The sequence below is a fragment of the Furipterus horrens genome, unplaced genomic scaffold (genome assembly GCF_987537825.1).
Source record: "Furipterus horrens unplaced genomic scaffold, mFurHor1.1.pri manual_scaffold_1, whole genome shotgun sequence".
Lineage (NCBI taxonomy): Eukaryota > Metazoa > Chordata > Mammalia > Chiroptera > Furipteridae > Furipterus > Furipterus horrens.
The window spans coordinates 51,362,078-51,386,243 of NW_028327171.1; the positions used below are offsets into that span (position 1 = coordinate 51,362,078).

Consider the following 24,166-nt stretch of genomic DNA (forward strand, 5'->3'; position numbering starts at 1 on the left):
CAGAAATCTGGGTTAAAACCAGGCCAGCCTGGCATAAGATTCAGTAGCTCTAGAAATAATGTAAACTTGAAGTGGGTTCTATATTCTGGGTAATCATGTACTAATTGGCCTGAAACTAAGAAAACTATGTTTAATAGTCTTTTTTTTTTTTTTTTAATTGTGGGAGAGGCAGATGAGTCTGTGGCTTTAGAATTTACCACAAAGCTAGGTTCAAAGCTCTACAAAGAAAGACTTCACCAGCTAACTTAAACTTTATTCATTTGCCCAGAATTTGCTTGTATTTTCTTTTCTTTCCTTTTTTCTTTTTTTGTTTAGAGCAAGCAAATCAAGTGTGGTGAGGCATTTTGGTAAAAAAAAATCTTAATGTATGGTTATTTTGATGGCCCTAATATACAAAGCTGATAGTTCCAATGCTGATTGCAAGTAAGAATCAGCTGTTAAAGATTTTTTAAAAACAAAATTCTAAAGACCAGATCTTTCCTTCTACTTAAATTAGAATCCCTGGCATTTGGGTCAAAGATTTTTATGTTTATTTATAGCACCACAAGTGATTCTAGTATATAACTAGGGTTGAGAACAACTGATACAAAGAAGTAGGTAATTCGGAGTGAATTTCCTCTCTCCTGTCAGTAAACCATTTACTGAAAGTCATTGTTTCAGATGGTTAATCTTCTTCCCTGCATTAATCATTTTTATTATTTCTGAGTATAATACATTCACATTGTTGAGTAGTTGTAGTTTATAAAAGGTACAAAGAGTGAAATATCCACAATTTTGCAATGATCATTACTTAATTACTTAATTAAAAGTTACAGGAGGAAAATGTGCTACAAGTACAATTACAAAATAAAAAAGTCAAAATTCCCCACCAGTCCCCCTCCATTCCTTTCTCAGAACAACAGAACTTTGGAGTCATTGTGCTACTTCCTCTGTGTTATTATCTTCCATAAAATTTAGTAACACCATTAAACTGATCAAAGCTATAGGAGAGATCTAAAAAGCAAGAGTTTGTTGTCACATAACTCCCAGGCAGTGCTGTTTCTGTTGCCTCTGAGGTCAGGTGTGTGAAGCTGAGGCACACAGGACGCCTCTCATTTCCTCCAGCCGGGACAGCGTAGGCTCTTTAACACCTCAACTTGGTAGCTTTTTTCTAAGTTCTTTTTATTTCCGTGACTTAACTTTTTTCACTTTTTATTTTGCGAAAGCCTCACAGTTCCTTGCTAATGATTTTCTGCTCTTGAAACTATGTGAGAGGGGAAGTTTCACCAGGCAGGTTGGGGTGGGTCCCTTTGTTTAAGTGTGTGGATTTTCTGCATCACTGCTTCCGTCCAAGGGAAAAATTATTTCAAGGGAACCTCCACTGAATTTTGGAGTGGCAACTGTATTGTCAGTGTTAGATAGTAAAGAAAGGTAAAATTTAAGGTAAAGGTTTTTTTTACCTTAAATTTTGCAGTTATAGAAAACAAAACTTGGTTGCCTTATTACGGTGAGTTTTTTCTAGGAACAAAGCCGAGAATGATGAAAGAAGCAGTCTCTACTCCGTCACACGTGAGCCACAGGGGTCAGGAGTGGTATGACGCTGAGATTGCCAGAAAACTGCAGGAAGAAGAAATTTTGGTGAGCACATTTTAATGCACAGGTTCAGGTGAATAAATCTGGGGTGTGTGTGTGTGTGTGTGTGTGTGTGTAAATTGAGTCATTCTTAGATTGTATAATAATCTGTAATAGGCATTACAGTCCTTTATCAATTGAGATACTCATACCTTTTTTATAGGTGGAAAAATCAAAACAACAAGACTAGTGTTTAATTTTATTTACTGAGTAAACATTAGCAATAGAATTTCATATCCTTGTCTCTGCATTATTAGTTCTGATAACTCTCTAAGAATCTGCTGTAGTATTTGGTAAAAATAGAGCCTGCTCTGGCTGGTGAATATGTACCAATCAATTACCAACTTAAGGGGATGTTAATCTCAGCTAGTTTCAAATATCAGTGTATTTTTATGTAAGATTTTAAAGAAACAGACAGCATAGAATCCAACTAGATTAAACTTTTCTTTGTATTTTCTGTACTATAGGCTACCCAGGTAGATGTGCGAGCAGCTCAGGTAGCCCAGGATGAGGTGAGTTTATGTTAATGAGTTTGTTTAGCCAATATTCTTTGAAAATATGACAATAATTTTCTGTCTGCAACTCTGTAATCAATGAAAATATGGACTGGATTTGTTTAGGAAATTGCTAGACTTCTAATGGCTGAAGAAAAGAAAGCTTACAAGAAAGCGAAGGAGCGAGAGAAATCATCACTGGACAAAAGAAAGCATGACCCTGATTGGAAGGTGCGGTCTGTTCATTTTACTTTTTGATTTTGGTTTTGTTTTGTTTTGTTTTTAATGGAAAGTAAAATTAGAAATGTAAAGGGGACTCTGCTTTTAGGGTAAGCCCAGCAAATATATTTAGGGTATGCAAATTACCTGTATCACATATGTGAATCAGACTTGTAAAAGTTGTTTCACTATGAAAAATTATATTAAATTCTTGAAAGTAACTGTGTAAAAAATTACTGCTAAGATTGAAAAACTCATTTCATTCATTTTCAGACCAATAAAGATGGGAGTGCCCTCATGAGCAATCTTAGTTTTATTCTAGTTACCTTATAGGAAAATACAGCATTTTTACATACTTCAGATTTCCACAGTGGCCTTTTCTTTCTGTCTGTACTTTCCCTGTGTACTAATATTGTGTCTCATCCCCATTTATGTACTTACGGTTTCTCTTTCCACTTGATCTTTGGCAGGGTAACAGATATCACCAGCAATCATTGCTTATGTCAGAGTGCAGGAACGGTCTAGCATAAACTTGAGCTATTACTGTCCCCTTCTTAATTCAGAACTAGTAGACAAAACAATCAGTGATGTCAGTTCATTCTACTGTAAAGTAATCTAATTATTGTATATGGTGGCTGCAAATACAACTTAACACACTTTAGTCATTAGTTACCTTGTGCAGAACATCCCTCTGGACTTACAGGGAAAGACAGAGATATATTTCCTCATGATAATATAGAATGTACGTGGGAAGGCAGACTGTAGGCAGCTGACAAATACAAGGTTGAGCCGACTGGTGAAATGGAAAAACAGCAGAGGAGGAGGGGGAGAGTTCATATAGTAAAGTCTTTCTAGGGAGAGAGTTTGTATTAACCTGGACGGATGCAATTAGGGTGTGCATTCACCTGTTCTAACGAATTCCTCCCTTGGGTCTTTGGTCCTGTCCAATCTTGGCTATGAGGAAAAAGAAGATACAGAAACCAGGATAATAGTGTTGCTCAGTTACATAGTTGTCAGTATAAGAGCAAATGAAAGTAGTATTTCCATGTTAATTGTTTATACTTATCTCCCTCTTTTACCACCTTTGAAATTCTGAATTTTTTCTAACCCATTTCATTTTTAGTAGAAAGGTTCCCAAATGCTTCTCCATTAATTAAGCCACAAATAATTGCCCAGGACTTATTCAGTTTCTTTGTTAACTTGACTATGAAGGAGTGGGCATTTTTAAGGATTACAAATCAGCGAAGTAAGAGAGGAAGGCTACATTTCCATCAAGTATCAGAACTTCTGTGCTTTCTAGATTCTTTAACTGGTGCTGGTGCAGTTCTGCTCTTGTCTTGACGTGGGCCTTAGTTTTATGGCTTGAACATCATTCTCCCTAAGCCAGGTGTTCAGAAATATGGTTAAGAGCACACACCTAGGTTGATTCCATAGACTCTGGGAGCCCACCAGTTCTTGTTAGCTGGTGTGCAGCCATTATGTTAATGATTTGTGGCCAGGCACACCCTGTGGAGAGCATGTTTGCCAGGGTTTGGCCCACTCATCTGACTACCCTAACAGCCTCCAACATACCTTTGTGACTAATTTTTAGAAAATCTGAGTGGTTGTTCTTAAAAATATTTTGTGTCTTCAAATGAATGTAAAGTAACCTGAAATTACTAAAGGAGAGTAGTTGGACATGATTTAGCTACGTTCTAAACCTAATCTTTTTCTGTTTGTCATTTTCTGTGTGTTTTATTTTTTGTTATAGCCCAAAACAGCTAAATCAGCATACTCAAAGTCGAAAGACAGTGATGAACTTCACCGTTCTAAGAATGACAGGCCCGCACGGTAAGTTGATACCTGCAGCAGAGAGGGAGGGACTTGACTTTGGAATAAGTAAAGAGATGTTGTCTAAGAAGAGTGTTTGTTCTTCTCAGAGGACATCCAGACATCTGCAGTCACAAGGTCTTGTGGGGTATTCTCAAACTTTTGTTTCCAGTCAAATCAGAAAGATGGGGAATTTCACAGAAGCTGGTGTATAGAAAGGAAGGATGTGCTTTTTGTCAGGACCAGTTCTTATCTCTGTATTCACTGAACTGATGCCCTCAACTGAGAAGAGATGAGGTTAAGGTTTTTCCTAAGTAAAATCTCAGGTTTCAGTTTTTTACTGAGGTTCGTGACCACATTAGTGTATGCCTGACACTTACACATGCTTAAATTTGTATCTGTGTGAGTCTCAGCGTCCTAGGAAAATACTCATCGAGTCATTACAGGCTGTTCTAAATCCCACCAGATCCAATCACTGTGGCTCTGGTATACTGTATGTGCTTTGTGACTTCTCTCAAGCAGTCTTGGCTCTTAGTAATGGAGCAACTGATGTCTTTTTACTTCAAGTTGTTAACCTTTAAGTCTCTGGGGATGCAATCTTTTTTTTCGCCTTCATTGTTTTCTGTTGCTTTTCAAATGAAAATGTGATTGGAATAAGAGGAAAAACATTAAATAGAAAAAGACAAAACACTAAATCTGACATTTGGAAAATTCTAAATTATTAGAATGTTGAATTTTGGTCCTGATATCTAATACTATATTAATTCTTAAAATGTAAGTTTTATTGCACTGAAAACATACACTGGTGTTACCCCTTATTTGCACACACTTAAGCTGCTCTTCTTGTTTCTTTAAAGTGAATGTACTTACTGTCCTTTAAAAGCCATACTCTATTTGCAAATTCATGGGCTTTCAGAAAATATAGACCCTTTAGAAAATTAGATTGTGAAGCTTAAGTGCAATAGTAGTATAGTTTGTCTAATTGTGTACAATTGGTTCTTGTAGCTTCTAGTTAAGTACATGCCAAACGATTTTTAAAGCAGATTTCAGTACCACATGGTTTAGTTTTGTTTACATTCTTGCAATGTCCACGTAAAATAACAACTAACTAATCCATTCTCAGTAGGTGAGTAACTGTGATTTCTTGGGCTTTTTTAAGTCAAGTGAATTAAATTCTTTAGTTATTTTGCTGTCTTTAAAGTCCAAAGGTTCCTTAGAACACTAATAACTTTACAGCAGATAAAGCAGAACAATCTGGAATAGCTATTTTAAAAGGTTTATTAAGTTGAAAACAAGTTTTGGGATGTAATAGGTACTCTTAATAATATTTGGCATATTGCGAGAATAATCAAGTGATCCTATATGAAAAATAGTGAAAAGTGACCTATAACTAGTGGAATAGAAGTATTTTTTTGGCCTGAGAGGAACATTTCTCTTTCTATATCATTTACAGAAAGGTTATGCATACGATAAAATAAAAATGAAGAATACTATATATCCTATATGTTCATAGTTAAAAATTAAAGCCTATTATCTTATTGTAGCTATCTGCACAACTAATGCAGAACGTATGCTTTCTGGTTAGAATCTATATATTCTGCTTTCAAAAATAATCATGGCAGTAAAGTTCAGCCATTTGTTCAGAAAAAAAAATGGTTTCAAGGATTGAAAAACTTGGATCTCCCTAAGTCAAGATGTTTACTTCAGTGTATTAATAATAGTAGTAGAAGGGATGCAGATTCTCAGAGCTTGTAGTGCTCATGGTCAAAAATCAATTTGTCTATTGTAAGATTTGCAACTTCCTAAGGAAATAGAGAACCAGTTAGCAATCTGAATTAATTAACACTTCTTTGTAGTTGGAAAAAGTTTCAACCCAAGTTCCAAATTCTTTTAACTCTAGGATTTTAAACTGGTAATACTACTTGGTATTTTATTTTATTTTTACATGTAGTTTTGAAGATGCTTCTGCTGATAAAAATTCCTGCCTCTGTAGTGGAGTATAGCATAGTAGTTAAGAGCACTGGTTTTGAAATCCATTTGAGTTTGAGCCCTGGGTCTGCCACTTAACAACTGTGTTGGAGAGATCACTTACCTCACCTTACCTAATCTAACTCTAAAATATGTGTATGACATGCAGACTTAGCTTAAAATTTAATTGAGATGTATTTATGTAGATACATTTAATTGAGATATATAATATAGTCATTCCTTTATATACATGTTTATATCCCATGCTGACCTCTTCCAGATACTGAATACCAGGAGAGGCTTACTGCTTGAGAAATTTGAAAACATTTGTCTTTATTTTTTATATGACAGAGCCCATTGTATTTACTAAGTATAACATTCCAAACTGCAGAATACTTATGCCTTCCAGATGATATATATAATTAACAAAACATCCTATGACATGGTTATATATTGACAATTATTAACCTCATGTGGTTTCATGCCACAACAAACAAAAAGGGAGAGATTTTAGTCTTCATCTTAATTAAAGCCAAATGTTTGCAAAAATCTTTATTACATGATTAAAATAATAAGTTTACAGTAGTAAAAATCCCCAATGTTTTTTACAATGTTTTCTTTTGACATGAAAAGTTGCAAATACATGACTGCCTTTTCCTTCTTTTAAGCTCTACTTTGCCACCTAGTGGATTAAGGACTTCTGCAGTAAATTTTGTGTGTTGACCAATGTTCCCCTCTCTGCCTCTCTCCCTTCTCTAGTCCTCCCACCTTACCTGCTGCCCTCCCTCTCTTGCCTCTTCCCCCTTTCTTCCTTAACTTTATTACTTTCGAACATTTCTGTTCCTTCCTTTCTTCCCCTTTTTCTTCGTAAAGCCTACCAAAACCAAGTAAATTTCTCATTAGTGACAGGATCACATCTCATTAATCTTCATTTCTCTAGTTCTTAGTACAATGCGTCATACATATTGGGTGTGCGAAAACGTGCATCAAAACAAAGGAACAGTAAGATAAAGTAATTTACCCAAGGTCATGCAACTGGCCAGGAACTAAAATTTAGGACTCTAAAACATTGTGACTTTCCATTTGTACCAAAAACATTTTTACCAAGTGATCTAGTGAGTGGTAGAACTGGAGTCACCACTGCTTAGAATATCTCTAAATTCAGACTTCCCATCAGGCCGCCACCACCTGCCATGACAGATGCTGAGGATTTGGATTACACTTATTTTACGAACCAGCATAATTCCACACGTCATTTCTCAAAACCAGAGCCCTCTCATAAAGGTAAGAAAATTAATATATGGTCAAGTTTAGGCTCTTTGTAAGTAATCCTCATGGTTGGGTGGGAAAATCAAATACTGTCTTATAGATCAGTGGCGTGGAAAAATAAGTTATCCTTTCTCTCAGCGAAACATTGTAGTATTCTTCACTTATTAAAAAGTAAACAAAACTTTTTAACAACCTTAAATTGAAGGCAAGATTTTCTGTGTATTTTAATTTTTCTGCGGAGAAATGTCATTGCTTCATCAGATTCTTAAAAGATGGTTGTTTCCACCATTTCGATCTATTGGGATCTTTCTATTTTAGCTTTTGTTTCCCATCTGCCCATAACTGTACTTATTTGACATAAAATGCACACATACATACACACAGCTAAACACTTATGCAAAAGAAAAATGGGGCAAGAGAAATTAGGAAAGTGCATGGGATTTAAGTTGGACGAGATCTTTAAAATGAAAGAAATGGTTGAGTGTAGTTGCTCTTCAAAACATATACATTCACTAATGTGTTTTTTAAAGATAGTCATAAAGTGAGATAACAAAAAAGGTAGTTTCTTATATTAATTTTTTCTTCTAAAAATAGAGGTGTTATTTTTTAAAATCTTTACCCAAGTACATGCTTAAAGAGGGGCTGTGAGGGAGACAGAAGGAAAGGAACATCGATGTGAGAGAGACATACCCATTGATCGGTTGTCTCTTGTTAGTGCCCCAACTGGGGATCGAACCTACAACCTAGGCAGGTTCCCTGACCCGAAATCAAATCCACGACTCTTTGGGGACCTTGCTCCAATCAGCTGAGCCATACCAGCCAGGGCTAAAAATGGAGGTGATTTTAATAGTGTCTATGTTGTCAGGATCATATAAGTAAAATACCTGAAAGCAAATATTAAGTCTTGTTGATGTTTATTATTTGTTATGGTTTCTTCGAAGATTTCTTAGGTGATGTTTTTATTATTCTTTTCCAAATCTAATGACAACTTTCTCAGACTTCTTTCTTTTCCTTCAGTCAATACAGAATGCCAATATATAATGCCACTCCTGGCTAATTAACTTAGAATTTCTAGGGGAAGAGAGTTGCTGCTAGTCATTGATAATTTTTAAAAACCATCTTCCCCACTCCTCACCCTCCTTCATTCTCACAGTCATCCAGTGTTGAGAATAAGACAAAAAACATTATTTAAAAGATGGGATTAGTTGGGCTTTATCAAAACAGCCCATATACTTTGGTTCCTTTCGTATCTTGGCTATTGTAAATAATTCTGCAGGAATCATAGGATTATGTATGTCTTTTCAGATTAGTGTTTTCGGTATCTTTGGGTAAATACCCAAAAGTGGAGTTGCTGGATTTGAAGTAGTTTATTTTAAGTTTTTTTAGGGAAACTCCATACTGTGTACTGTTTTTCACAGTGGCTGCACCAGTCTGTATTCCCACCAACAGTGCATGAGGGTTTCCTTTTCTCCACATCCTCACCAGCACTTGCTTGTTGATTTTTTGAGGATAGCTATTCTGAAACATATGGGGTGATATCTAATTGTTTTTAATTTGGATTTCCCTTATGATTAATGATGTTGAGCATCTTTTCACATGTCTGTGGGCCGTCTGTATGTCTTCTCTGCAGAATTGTCTATTAAGGTCCTCTGCCTATTTTTTAATAGGATGTATAATACATTGGCAAATATCTTCTCTTCATTCAGTAGGCTGTCTTTTCCTTGTGTTGATGGTTTCTTTCAGTGTGCAAAAACTTTTTTCTTTGATGTAGTCCTGTGTGTTTGTTTTCTTTGCCTGAGGATACATATCCAAATATATATATATCGCTAAGAATGATGTCAGAGAGTTGTTTATTGCCTATGTTTTCATCTAGGAGTTTTATGGTTTCGAGTCTTACATTTAAGTTTTTGATCTATTTTGAATTTATTCTTGTATCGATGTATGGTATAAGAAAGTGATCTAGTTTCATTCTTTTGCATGTATCCAGTTTTCCCAGCATTAATTATTGAAGTAACTGTCTTTTCCCTGTTGTATGTTCTTGCCTTCATTGTCATACATTAAATGATCATATAGGTGTGGGTTTATTTCTGAGCTCTCTATTCTGTTCTGTTGATCCATGTGTCTGTTTTTATGCCAGTACTATGATGTTTTGATCATTATAACCCTGTAGTATAGTTTGATATCAGGTAGTGTGATACTTCCAACTTTATTCTTTTTTCTCTAGATCTCTGTGGCTATTCAGGGTCTCTTGTGGTTCAATATAAATTTTAGTATTATTTGTTCTAGTTATGTGAAAAATACCATTGGTATTTTTTTTTTTTTTTTTTTTTTTTTTTTTTTTGTTTTTTTTTTATTTTGGTTTTTCAATTACAGTTATCCCCTTTTCCCCCAATTTCTCTCCCCCACCCAGCCCACCCCCTCTCCCGCAATCATATCCCTCCCCGTTGTCTATGTCCATGAGTCTTTTATACAGGCTCTTTAATTAAACCCTTCCCTTACTTATCCCCCTTCTCTCCCTCTCCCCTCCCCCCTATTGACTTCTATTCTGCTCTTTGTTCTATTTAGTTCCTTTGTTTGTGTTGTTCTTTAGTTTCCTGTATTAGGTGATATCATATGGTATTTTTCTTTCTTTGCCTGGCTTATTTCACTAAGCATAATTCTCTCTAGTTCCATCCATGTTGTTGCAAATGGTAGGAGTTCCTTCTTTCTTTCTGCTACATAGTATTCCATTGTGTAAATGTACCACAGTTTTTTGATCCACTCATCTACAGATGGGCACTTAGGTTGTTTCCAGCACTTAGCTATTGTAAACAGTGCTGCTATGAACATAGGAGTGCATAAGTTCTTTTGAATTGGTGTTTCAAGATTCTTCGGGTATAATCCTAGTAGTGGAGTTGCTGGTTCAAAAGGCAGTTCCATTTTTAATCTTTTGAGGTAATTCCATACTGTTCTCCATAGTGGCTGCACCAGTCTGCATTCCCACCAACAGTGCAGTAGGGTTCCCGTTTCTCCACATCCTCGCCAGCACTTGTTGCTTGTTGATTTGTTGATGATGGCCATTCTGACTGGTGTAAGGTGGTATCTCATTGTGGTTTTTATTTGCATCTCCCTGATGGCTAATGATGTTGAGCATTTTTTCATGTGTCTATGGACCTTCTGTATGTCCTCTTCAGAGAAGTGTTTGTTCAGGTCCCTTGCCCATTTTTTAATTGGGTTGTTTGTTTTCTTGATGTTGAGTCGTATCAGCTCTTTATATATTTTGGAAATCAGTCCCCTGTCTGTGATGTCATTGGCAAATATGTTTTCCCATATGGTTGGTTTCCTTTTCATTTTGCTGATGTTTTCTTTTGCTGAGCAGAAACTCTTCAGTTTGATGTAATCCCATTTATTTATTTTTTCCTTTATTTCTCTTGCTTTAGGAGATGTATCCGTGAAGAGATTGTTACGTGAGATATCTGATATTTTCTTGCCTATGTTTTCCTCTAGGACTTTTATGGTGTCACGGCTTACATTTAAGTCTTTGATCCATCTTGAGTTTATTCTCGTGTGTGGTGTAAGTTGGTGGTCTAGTTTCATTTTTTTGCAGGTCCCTATCCAGTTCTCCCAGCACCATTTGTTAAAGAGGCTCTTCTCACTCCATTTTATGTTCCTTCCTCCTTTATCAAAGATTAGTTGACCATAGAGGCCTGGGTTTATTTCTGGACTCTCTATTCTGTTCCACTGATCTATATGTCTGTTCTTATGCCAGTACCATACTGTTTTGATTACAGTGGCTTTGTAGTATTGTTTGATATCTGGTGTTGTGATTCCTCCTGCTGTGTTCTTCTGTCTCAAGATTGCTTTTGCTATTCGGGGTCTTTTTTGGTTCCATATGAATTTATGGAGTATTTGTTCTAGGTCTGTGAAATATGTCATTGGTATTTTAATAGGGATTGCATTGAATTTGTAAATTGCTTTGGGTAGTATGGCCATTTTGATGATGTTGATTCTTCCCATCCAAGAACATGGTATTTGCTTCCATTTATTTGTTTCTTCCTTAATTTCTTTCTTCAATGTTATATAATTTTCAGAGTACAGGTCTTTTATCTCTTTGGTTAAGTTTACTCCTAGGTACTTTATTTTTCTTGTTGCTATAGTAAATGGTATTTTATTTTTTGTCTCTGTCTCTGCTATTTTATTGTTGGTGTACAGAAATGCCTTGGATTTCTGTATATTTATTTTGTACCCTGCGATTTTGCCAAATTCACTTATTATATTAAGTAGTCTTTTAGTGGAGTTTATAGGATTTTCTAGGTATACTATCATATCATCTGCATATAATGAAAGTTTCACTTCCTCTTTCCCAATTTGGATTCCTTTTATTTCTTTTTCTTGTCTGATTGCTGTGGCTAGGACTTCCAACACTATGTTGAAAAGGAGTGGAGAGAGTGGACAACCTTGTCTCGTTCCTGAGTTCAGGGGGAATGCTTTCAGTTTTTGTCCATTGAGTATGATGTTGGCCTCAGGCTTCTCATATATAGCCTTAATTATGTTAAGATATGCTCCCTTTATTCCCATTTTGCTGAGTGTTTTCATCATAAATGGGTGTTGAACTTTATCAAATGCTTTTTCTGCATCTATTGATATGATCATGTGATTTTTGTCTTTCATTCTGTTTAGGTGGTGTATTATATTTATTGATTTGCGAATATTAAACCATCCTTGCATCCCTGGAATGAAGCCCACTTGATCATGATGTATGATCTTTTTGATGTGTTGCTGGATCCTGTTTGCCAATATTTTATTGAGGATTTTAGCATCGATGTTCATCAGTGATATTGGCCTGTAGTTTTCTTTCTTTGTTGTGTCTTGACCTGGTTTGGGGATTAGGATAATACTGGCTTCATAGAAAGAGTTTGGGATTTTCCCTTCTTCTTGGATTTTTTGGAACAGTTTGAGGAGGATAGGAGTTAGTTCTTTCCTGAATGTTTTGTAGAATTCGCCTGTGAAGCCATCCGGTCCAGGGCTTTTGTGTGCCGGGAGATTTTGGATTACTGTTTCAATTTCCTTCTTTGTTATTGGTCTGTTGAGACTTTCCACTTCTTCTTGATTCAGTTTTGGAAGGTTGTATGTTTCTAGAAATTTGTCCATTTCTTCTAGATTGTCAAATTTCTTGTCATACAGTTGTCTGAAGTAATTTCTAACTATCATTTGTATTTCTGAGGTATCAGTCGTGATTTCTCCTCTTTCATTTCTGATTTTGTTTATTTGTGTCTTCTCTCTTTTTTTCTTGATTAGACTGGCTAGAGGCTTGTCGATTTTGTTGATTTTTTCGAAGAACCAGCTCCTAGTTTCGTTGATCTTTTGGATTGTTTGTTTAGTCTCTATGTCATTTAGTTCTGCTCTGATCTTGATGATTTCATTCCTTCTTCTTGCCCTAGGCTTTGTTTGTTGTTGTTGTTCTAGTTCATGTAGCATTGTGGTTAGGTTTTTTATTTGAGATTCTTCTAGCCTTTTCAGATATGCCTGTATTGCTATAAACTTCCCTCTCAGGACTGCTTTTGCTGTGTCCCACAGGTTTTGGGTTGTTGTGTGCTCATTATCATTAGTTTCTAGAAATTTCTTGATTGCTTCTTTGATGTCATTGTTAACCCATTCATTATTTAATAGCATGTTATTCAATCTCCATGAGTTTGGGTGTCTTTGATTTTTTCCTCTGAGGTTGATTTCTAGTTTCAAGGCATTGTGATCTGAAAAGATGCTTGATATGATTTCAATTTTCTTGAATTTGTTGAGGCTTGTTTTGTGACCTATCATGTGGTCTATCTTTGAAAATGTCCCATGTGCACTTGAAAAGAATGTATATTTTGCTTCTTTGGGGTGAAAAGTTCTATATATATCAGTTAGATCCATGTGGTTTAGTGTGTTGTTCAATGCCTGTATATCCTTGGTGTTTCTTTGCTTTGATGATCTGTCTATTGTTGATAATGGAGTGTTGAAGTCCCCTACTATGAGTGTGTTGTTGTTGATATCCTTTTTGTGGTCTTCTAGTATTTGCTTTATGTATTTGGGTGCTCCTATGTTGGGTGCATATATGTTTATCAAAGTCATATCTTCTTGATGGATTGTTCCTTTAAGTATTATGAAATGTCCTTCTTTGTCTCTTTTTATTGTCCTTGCTTTAAAATCCATTTTGTCTGATATGAGAACTGCTACCCCGGCTTTTTTTTCCGGTCCGTTTGCTTGGAATATTTTTTTATATCCCTTTACTTTCAGTCTGTGTAAATCTTTTGTTTTGAGGTGTGTTTCTTGTAGACAGCAAATATGTGGGTCCTGTTTTCTGATCCATTCCGTTACCCTATGTCTTTTAATTGGAGCATTTAATCCATTTACATTTAAGGTTATTATTGACGTGTATTTATTCATTTCCTTTTGTACCTCTGTTCCTCTCCTCTCTTGTTTTTTCCTTCTTTTTTCTTAGAACAGTCCCTTTAGCATCTCTTGCAATGCTGGTTTGGTGGAGATGTATTCTTTCAGTCTTCCTTTGTCTGAGAAACTCCTTATTTCACCTTCTATTTTGAATGAGAGCCTTGCTGGGTAGAGTATTCTTGGTTGTAGGCCTTTGTTTTTCATTGCTTGAAATATTTTTGACCATTCCCTTCTGGCTTGTAATGTTTCTGTTGAGAAATCAGTTGATAGCCTTATCGGAGCTCCCTTGTATGTTATTTGCTGCTTTTCTCTTGCTGCTTTTAGGATTCTCTCTTTGTCTTGGAATGTTGCCATTTTAACTATGATGTGCCTTGGAGTGGGTTTTTGGGGGTTCCTCTTGATTGGAACTCTCAGTGCTTCTTGGACTTGCATAGCTTTTCCTCTCATCAGGTTCGGAAAATTTTCTGTCACTATTTCTCCTATCAGATTTTCAATTCCATGTTCCTTTTCTTCTTCCTCTCGTATTCCGATGATCCTTAAATTATTTTTCCTAATGCTATCTTGTAATTCCCTTACATCTTGTTCATATTTTTTCAATCGTTTTTCATTTTGCTGTATTGTCTGGGAGTTTTTCTCTACATTATCTTCTAACTCACTAATCCGATCTTCTGCTTCGTTTAGTCTGCTTTTGACTGATTCTACTGTGTTTTTCAGTTCAGAGATTGTATTCTTAAGTTCTTCCTGGTTCTTGTTAACGATTTCTATGTCTTTTTTTATGCTGGTGTAGTTCTCTGCAAGTTCCCTGTAATTTTCTTGGAGCTGCTGGTAACTTCCTTGAAGGTTGTCATAGTTGATTTTAAGGATGTCGAGTATATTGAGCTTCTTTACCACCATTGTTTTGAATTCCATGTCTGACATTTGGGCTATGTCTATTTCGTCTATCTCTCTTTCTGAGGATTCCTCTTTTCTTTTCATTGAGGGGTTATTTTTGCGTCTTACCATGTTGGATTCTTTTTGTTTTTATTTATTTATTTATTTATTTATTTATTTATTTATTGGGGGGGTAGTCTGCTTTGACTTCCCTCCTTTGTGGTGTAATATTCTTTATCGAAGGTCTGGGAGTTTTAGTGGTGCAGTCTCTTTGATATCCTGAGCCTGATGGTCTTGAGTTACCCTTTATGTCGTTTGTTTATGCTGTTCGGTTATATTTCAGATGTTCTTTGATAGGATCTTCCTTCTGGCTACTTGGTTGAGAGTCACTCTATCTGCTTTGTCTTGAGTTCTTTTGTGGATATGCTGTTAAAGACATAAACACACAGCCCAGGCAGGAGACCCACACCCTCAGAAAGTATCCCCCACTCTATCCTGCTATCGTTAGCCAACTAGCCCGTATTAATATAAATGTAAAGAGATTTGAGCTTTTATACTATAAGAAGAATAGATACGAGTTGTTTTTGGGGAGGAAAAATATAATTTTTGATAGAGGGGTTGATAGATTAATAATAGTTGAGACTGTGCTAGCCAGTTAGTAATATTTACATTGTATGTTAAGAAAAATAGAAGAAAAGGATAGAAAAATACTTAGTATAGTAAGAAAGTGGGATTGTATTGTATTTGGGTTTATATAGTAATTATATTGTATTATTTAAAGTAATAGGGGGGCTAAGCTAGACACACAAACGAATAAACCACTATTAAAGAGAAAGGATGAGAAGGAGAGGTTATATGCAACACGTTAGAGATAAAGTTTGTTATTATTGGAAGAGGTGGAGGAAAAACACCCCCCCAAAAAATCCCCAAGAAAATAGAAGAAAGAAAGGAAGAAAGAGAGAAAGAGAAGAAAATAAAAAATTTACCACAACCCCCCCCAAAAAAACCCCAAAAGGTAAGCAAGAAAGGAACAAAGAAAGATAGAAAAGAAAGAATACAGAAGAAAGAAAGAAAAAAGAGAGAGAAAAAAAAATTGAACCAAAAAAAAAAAAATATATATATATATATATACCCCCCAAAATCCCCCCCAAAAAAACCCCAGGAAAAGAATAAAGAAAGAAGGAAAGAAAAGAAATTATTAAGGAGAAAGAAAGAACAAGGGAGAAAAAATTTGGAAAGAAAAAAAAAAAACGATGTTTTTACTCCGTTTTAGCCTTGGTGTGTTGCCTTCTTTTTCTGGGTCCGCAGCTGGTCTAGTGTGGGAGGTCAGAGGTTCTTGTTCTTTTGCCGGACTGGTGTGCGCACCCGGTTGCCGCTATGGTGCGCGCCCGCGGTGGCCGGCACGGCGCGCTACCTTGCTGCCCGCTGTAGCCAGTTGAGGTGCCCTTGCGCGCAAGCCCCTGCGCGCTCGGACGGCCCGAGAGTTTGCCCCGCGGTTGGAGCCCACTGCTGCCGGGCCGCGGTGGTTCCCCGTTCGTGCCAAGGTGTCTCTGTCCGCGCGGGCGGCCCGAGCGCTTTCCTCGGGATTGGCTCCCGCCTTCGCTGGGCCGCGGCGGTTCCCCGTTCGCGCCGAGGTGACCCTGCCCGCGCGGGCGGCCCGAGCGCTTTCCCCGGGATTGGCTCCCGCCTTCGCTGGGCCGCGGCGGTTCCCCGTTCGCGCCGAGGTGTCCCTGCCCGCGCGGGCGGCCCGAGCGCTTTCCCCGGGATTGGCTCCCGCCTTCGCTGGGCCGCGGCGGTTCCCCGTTCGCGCCGAGGTGTCCCTGCCCGCGCGGGCGGCCCGAGCGCTTTCCCCGGGATTGGCTCCCGCCTTCGCTGGGCCGCGGCGGTTCCCCGTTTGCGCCGAGGTGACCCTGCCCGCACAGGCGGCCCGAGAGCTCCCACTGACCCCGGGCTGAGGTGTTTTCGCGCTCGCGCACTGCCCCGTGCCCTCAGTCCCGCTGAGCCGAGCTCCGGGAGTTGGTCTCTCGCCTCTTAGGGCAGGGCCAGGGACACTTGCGCTCAGTGGAATCGAGCGTCCGTGGGTCGCCGCCTCTCGCTGTTCCCGTGCTGCAGCCGCCCCGTTCCCTCACCCGTCTGGGTGGGCACAAACAGAGCCTGCGCTAGTGGTCTGCTTTCCGGCCTAGGGCCCTGCGCCCACGGGAGCTGTCTAGGGGTGTCTGTGCACAGTCCTCTGCGTGTTCAGTGGGCCCTCCCTGTGCCCGTTGGGGTACTGATCTTATGTCCGTTGGGGAGTGTCCGAGGGACGCCTGGACTCACGGCCCCGCGCACCTGGGCCAGTGAATGAGAGCACTTCCCTATGTGCGCCCCCGCGACCCAATGGTAGGGTTGAGGAGTGGATTAGCGCGCCCCTGCGCCTGGGCTCCTCCAGAACGGCCTACCACTTCCAAACTTTCCTCCCGTCTCCACCATCCACTAGAGAAAAATATAAAGGAGAATTATGTTCTCACTTGCCCGGCAGCACGCTGTCTCCTGTCCTTCAGCGCCAATGCCACTTGGTCGAGTCCCGTCTCTGCCAGCGGGCAGAGATCCGCTCTCCGCCTGACTCCTCTCTGGGGTAGCCTGTGGTCGCCAAAAATCCTTTGTGTGCTTCCCGCCACAGCTCGGGCAGCCGCCCCAGTCAGGAATCCCGTTTCGTCCCCTTTTTCTCCGCTATCCTCACTAAACAGGTTGTTCCCAGATGGATTTTCTCTAATCCAGCAGTGCCTTGGCTCAACTCCCGCCAATGTCCAGCTGCTCACTGAGATGTTCTGTCTGCAATTAGACCAAACTGCAGACGGGTCTCCGGAGCCTAAAACCGCAACCTCTCCTCACTCCTCCGCCATCTTCACAATCCATTGGTATTTTGATAGGAATTGCTTTGAATCTGTAAGTTGCTTAGCTTCAAAGATGTTTTTTTTTCCTTAATGGTGTTTCTTCTTTTTTCTCTCCCTTCCCAGGTTTCCATTATAAGTAGTAAAAACATAGGAATCTGCCTTGAAAATGGACTCACTGTAGCAAATATTACTGGATGATACAGAACGCATTCCACGCTTATTTTTTCCTCCTGTGTTTGTATTCCTGGAATTTATCCTCAAGTGTTTTTCTGACCATAAATAATTTTAATGCATTTAAAATGTTTTGGTTATTTCTGATCATTTGGGCAGTACGAGAAAATCTAGCTTCTGAATATTGACCACCTCTACACTGCATATGCTTCTTGGGATATAATATCTAAGAGATCTGTAAAATACCATTTTCCTTCTCTATGGAGTATTGGTATCTAGAGACTAGGCTTTATTTAGGAATTAGAATTAATGAAGATAATGATCAAGGTAAAACATGTTTGGGTGAAATGCAAAATAAAAAAATATGAGATAGTTTTGGGGGGTACATTAGAATATGATATATTGAACGAGCCTTTTGTTTTTTGTACTCTTCAGGAAAAGAAAAAAATCACAATCATAAAATATTTTTAACAGTTGAAATATGTTACTCTGACTACCAGAACTGTAGAGGTTTTGCATATTCTTATACATCCTCCAGGGAAAATTGGCCTAGACGTTATTCTCTCACACTTTCTTGCTATTGCTTTGTCAATAGCAAGGCTTCTGAAGCCTCTGGCATTGCCCATTTATTAGTATTTATTGGAAAAAAAATTAATTCTATTGTATCTTAACTCAGGTCTGTGTGAAGTCAACTAAAAATGAAAACTTTCTATTCCTTCTCTTATTTTATACTTACATAGCCAAGGCAAATGGAATTGGGAACGTGTGCTTATAAGTGATGATTTCATCACTTTCTCTGGCCATAGATTGAAGTTTTCCTCTTGCTTAAAAAACATATCAGTATTTGTTGGCAACCTCTCACAAATGTTTTATGTATGTCCCAACAATTAGATTAATTCAACATGAAGTTGATAAAGTGCTTCTTTATGCATGTATTTAATTCAACACATTAATTAATGATACATAATCATTGGATCCTTTATACAAAACCTTTAAACTCCTCTTCAAGTAATCTAGTCTGTCTAGTCTCTAACCTTATGGAAATGCTTATTTTCCTATACTAGTTAGTAAACACAAATGTCAATCATGCTGTATATAATCTCTTCACAGCTTGACTGCCTATTATTTTTCACTGTATGGTGTTTGTTTAGGAATGAAATGTATAGGCAACTAGAGAAAAAAGCTCTTAATCCATTCTTTTCCCATTGGGAAATGCCTTCAATTTGCCTTATCTTTCCAGATATTTAGAGCCAGGCAATATTCAGGAAGCTATTAAGAGTATTTTTGAGAGTGGATTGGGTCTTTCATTTTCAGAAGGGTTTTTCGTTTCATCAAGTTTTTGGATTAAATGCATTTGGGTAAAAGGTATCTAAGAGTTAAGTTTTGTGGAAATGATAAAGAAATAAAACCCAAAGGAAGGTAGTCATTTCAGAGAAATGGGGAAAAGAACATAACAGGACTTTGAATGGCCATGATGATATGAATAAAGAAAAGTCTTCATTTAGTCAAGGGCAAACAAAGTTGATTCTGGCCTTAAGTCAAATTGCAGAGAAGGTGGTTTCAATATCCAAAGCTTAGGCCTGTTGACTTATAATAATGTCATATGTTTCTTTGTCTGCCCCGTGATTTTGTTTCTTGTTTTTTAAAAGTTTTTATGGTAGCTTTAAAGAAAAAAAAAGTATTTTTATTTGATAATTAGGCAAATGGGCAAATCATTTGCCATATTTTTATTTTATAAATGTTTATTTTTATATTTCATGCATTGATCAGTTTTACTTTTAAAATTCTGCATTTCTCTTGTACTTTATCCAATTATATTTATTATTGTAAAATGCTAACTGGATATATTTCATTCCAAAATATCAGGCCACTTAACACTTACTTAACCAGGATGTTAATGTTTTAACTGTCTTAGTGAGTGACCAAAGGTGACGCTTCCCTTGTGACATTCCCAATTCAACATCTGTATTGAAAATTTGATTATTTTTTTTTAGGTTTTTAGAAGATTAGTATTTTAAAATATTTTTATTTAAGTTATTTTTTTGTAAAACAGACACTCTTTAAGAAGTATCAGTAATTCTTTCCCTGTAAATAAGGAGACAGAAATCGAAGTCAACCAGTTAAATCCTCTTATTCTCATTCAATGATGTAATTATCTTTGCGACTGTAGAAGCAACTAACAAGAGTATTTTAAGAAACTGCCAAACATTCTTCACTGTGTCCTCTGCTTTTCACTTTGTCATTTTTATATAAGAGTGGAAGCATTTATTTTGTTCCTGTTCCTACTGCTGGAACATACACAATTTAATTTTTAGGTCCACAGTGCATTATGCTTTAATGTTGTGATGTAAACTAATACTTCTGGCCTTGGAAAATCTTTCTGCTTCTATACCTCTGTTCTCTGGAGGCCAGGCTCTATTAACCAGTATTGCTGAATGAGCACAATATGTTAATGAGCCTTACACTGGACACATACAGCCCCTCCCCAGCCTCACTTATATGAGTCATTGCCTGGAAGCTAGGTGAAATAGGGTCAGCCTAAGTGTTCTGAGTTGAAAAAAAACTGACTCTGTGTCAAACCATTATCAGCCATGTTATTTTATTGGGAGACTAGACAGTTACTACACATGCTTTAAAAGAACGTTGAGATTTTTAGAAAGTGACTTTGTATACATTGAATTACTACTTCTCAAATGTCTTCACAATAACCAGCAATGGTCTAATGAACTGCAAGAAAGAATATATGGCTGTTGGTCATAGAGAAACACCTAAAATAGAAAAGAAAGATATGGAGAAATGCTGCCAGGAGGAAAACCTTTACAGAATGGCAGTGGCCACTTGGATCTACATAACATATTCCAGTATGTGTGACCTTAGGCCTTGTGTTCCACTGAACTCACAAAGAAAATTATGAACTGGATCCATTTTTCCCTTTTCTTCTCTACCGTGGCCTGCAGCCGAACTTGGATGATGAATAAATTCATTGCTGACTTTGACCATACCTTTCCCTCAATATCAGGACTTTTTGGTATGAAAATAATTAACTTTTAACTGATAATTATTTTTCTTTAATACTGTCAAATATTCTCTAAATCCGTGTTGTGCCAAATTGTTCTTTGAAACGCCTATTATAATATGGTGCATTCAGTTTACCACGTAAGTGGGTAACATTTTAGAGCCTTGATTTTTAATAAGCGTTACCTTTGTATAAAAATCACTTAAGGTAATACCAAGGTTATTCATTTATTCAGTGATGATTTTCTTAAAAGGTAACTGTGGTGATTGGCTGTAGAATCTTCAGCCAAATACGGGAATAAGACACCTGAGTAATCAGCTTTCTGAAGAACTGAGAACAGAATAGAACTTGCACTCAAAGGTTTTTTTTTTTTCCCCTTTTGGGAAGACAGTGCTTGTGTAGGGAATTTTAATGTGGGAAGGGAGCACTGATAGGGTAGATTTCACTGGACACAGTGTGCTGTATTCTGATAACGGTGGCTTTTTAGAAACAATCATAAAAAAATAAAAACGTGTTTATTCAGCAAAAAGGAAAAAACAGATTTTTAAAGTACTTTGTTCATTACTTACTGCTCATTGTCAGAGAAGTGACTAGATAAGATGATCCCATTTTCTCCTCATATCTGGTGGTGCCTGTGAGTCTTAAAGCCATAACTGCTTATCTTCCTGTTGCTAGAATCCTTTTTTCCCTTGGCCCGTAAGAGATAATATGGGTAGGGAGAAGCAAACTGGAGACTGTCCTAATAATGCTGCATGGGGCACAAAGTCATCCAAATTCCTGGAGTGAGACTCTTATCATGATGATATATAAGATCTTTAAAGGGAAGAGTCAAAGCTGTTGTTGCTCTTGCCATTTAACTGTTGGAAATGCTGAAATTTCATTCTGGAGAAGCCAAGAAGGAAGAGGGAAACTGGGAAAATCTCACTGCTACACAGTCACTTTTCTGATGAGACCTGCACTTTATGTCAGAGATGTCTCAGGAGCAGTATTGCCTTAATTAGTGTGATTCCAACCGAGGTCAGTGTATTGTACTTACATGTAAATGCCTGTCAACTCTCCATTATCCCCAAACATCCTTGCCATTGGGAGGTTTGGACTTTCTTCCACTGAGCTGTGGGTGACCGATACACTGATAAGATACATCATTTCATTTCAAGTTGGCCTCTCTCTGTGGATGAGCAGTGGCAAGACCAAAAATGCGGGTAGGAAAGGGGAGAATTCCCAGGCCAGATTCTTCAGGTGATCACTTCCTGAATAATTGAGACTTGACTGGTTTCTTCCATTAATGACTATGTAGAAGATATTTCCAAAGGTTCTATTATGCATTGAAGTCAACTCATTATTGTCTTGTAAGAATTTCATCAACACTCAAAAGTATGGAAGTGCACAGCACTAACAATGAAAAGAGAAAACCAAACAAAATAGAGACCTTTACTTGAAATTGGAGATTTGTTGGTGTGAAGAGTGTTTCTGGTTTATTACTTGTAACAGAAAGTTAGCCAGGAAAACTTTTGCTGTGGTAGATATGACACTACACTGTTTATTAAAGATTGTAGTCGATGCCACAAATTAACATAACCATCTAAGTAATCATGTTGATTTATGGAAATATCTGGTCCTAAAAACCACTCTTTCCTTTATATATTTGTGTGAATTGCCTAAAAACATGCTCCAAATAGATTTAATATGCATTTGTGTATTCTCAGCAAACTACAAAATGTTTTTCTCCTTTTGAGTAACTTTTCATAGCATAAGGAGTCAGCACTATGCTGGTTTCAGCATTTCAGGTAAAGACAGAATTGGATAGCTCAGTGCCCCAATATTTATTGCTGAGGTTCATGTGTAAAGAATAGAAGAATTAAAAGACAGGGTTTGTGGGACATTTTCTTCACAGAAAGTAAGAGTTAAGAACAGCAAAGACAGTTGGGAAAATTTCCTGTTACACATTGTATGCTTAGGATGTTTTTGTTGCACTGAATTTCAGACGGTCTTGCTAAAATAGCTTCTAGCTGTTAAATTTAGTGAGAGGGTTTTTGATGTTAGAATATTTTAAAAATTTCCGGTTGAATTAGTCTTTGAAATCCCTGCAGGTTATAACTTCAACTCTTGCTGTAAACTGAAAGGCCAGTGCCCTTTCTCAGAAATAGCTATATTTTTTACCTGCCTCTTAAAGGCGACCCAGTATTTATTTCATGAAGTATTGTAAATAATGAGGAGGTATAGTGGGAATATAGCATATAAAAATGATGATCCAGAATGAGAATTCTCTGAAATGGTGTTTTCCTTAAGAAGAATCTGTCTCAGCACAATATTATATTTTGAAAGGTGCTGAATTGCCAAGTACAAGAGTTTGCTTGTTTGTATAAATCAAGTTGCTCAGGAAATTGGAGGTGGTTTTGTCATTTGTCTTACAATTTGGAAAAGTCCTCTTTTGAGAGAGATATTACACAGCACCCAGTTTCAGAGTCTTTGGTAAGAAACCTTTTGACATTTGCAATGTGGATATGTTTAAAAAACGTGAAGCAATATCTTAAGTGCTCATCAATTTGTAGCCAAGCCCCAGAGGGAAAGGCATCTTTGAAATAGCTATTTCATGGAACTGACCAGAACCTTAATGGATACAGTTGCCTGTCTGAGGACGAAAACAGAGGCCACCTCAAACCACATGCCTATCTAGAGATTAAGTGAAACTGTGAGGGCCACTTTGTGGATGCCTTAAAGGTGACTGATGTTGAGGGCTGGTGGGTACGTTATTCACCCATCTGGATAGGCTGATGGAAACAGTCTATTTTAATTCACCTTCATACAGCACAAGTTGTTCCTGCTCATGACCTCATTAAGGAAAACAAACATGGTGCTGGTGACTTCCATGTGTCTTGGGAGATGGAGGTGGCAGTGTCATTTGGACTCTCCAGTGCTCAAGCCGCCTCCCTTAAATGCCACTTACACATCTATATTAATTCATCTATGCAAGCTTGTGTTTTTATGGTTTGTTTTTTACACCTGTGTCCCATTTGATTCTTTAAACATCAGGATTAACATTGGTATTCTGAGTAATTTTCAAACCAAAGCATTGTATAAGTTTGTGTGCTTGTTTTCCTGGATGGTCTGAGGCAAACACCAGTATTGTTCTTTTCCCTTAATAAAGTCGTACATTTGTTAAGTTAATGGTCTCTGACTCATGTTTTCTTTACTGTCTTCAAGGACTTGGGAAGTTCTGGGAGTATCATTTGTTTTCTTTGCAAAGTAACCCTAGTATGTCTTCGTTTAATTAAAGTAAAATTTTTCTTGTTCTAGTTTCATCCAGTTTCTGTAACCACCAAGATGCTACTGATGTGGACATTACAGTTCTCGACAAGTACAGCCAAGTCTAAAATTGGTTAGAAAAGTGGCTGTGTTTTGTGTGTGGTGGTGACTTGTTTGGCATATTTGGTGGAAGGAAAACCAAATATGTGGAT

General features: G+C 37.6%; 1 protein-coding gene across 3 annotated transcripts in view; it reads left to right on the top strand.

The window, feature by feature from the left end:
- The window catches only part of CCDC50 (coiled-coil domain containing 50), a 79,637-nt gene extending 55,761 nt beyond the window's left edge, over positions 1-23,876 (top strand). For 2 of the 3 annotated variants that reach the window (XM_090275401.1, XM_090275407.1), the window contains 6 exons: positions 1,502-1,617; positions 2,079-2,123; positions 2,232-2,336; positions 4,075-4,154; positions 7,279-7,385; positions 17,645-23,876. In XM_090275401.1, the coding sequence (XP_090131527.1) occupies positions 1,502-1,617; positions 2,079-2,123; positions 2,232-2,336; positions 4,075-4,154; positions 7,279-7,385; positions 17,645-17,661 (470 nt within the window). In that variant the 3' untranslated portion in view covers positions 17,662-23,876. Of the gene's footprint in view, positions 1-1,501; positions 1,618-2,078; positions 2,124-2,231; positions 2,337-4,074; positions 4,155-7,266; positions 7,386-17,644 lie in introns of all 3 variants that reach the window. The other variant, XM_090275395.1, reaches the window with a different exon arrangement.
- The last annotated feature ends 290 nt before the right edge of the window (positions 23,877-24,166 follow it).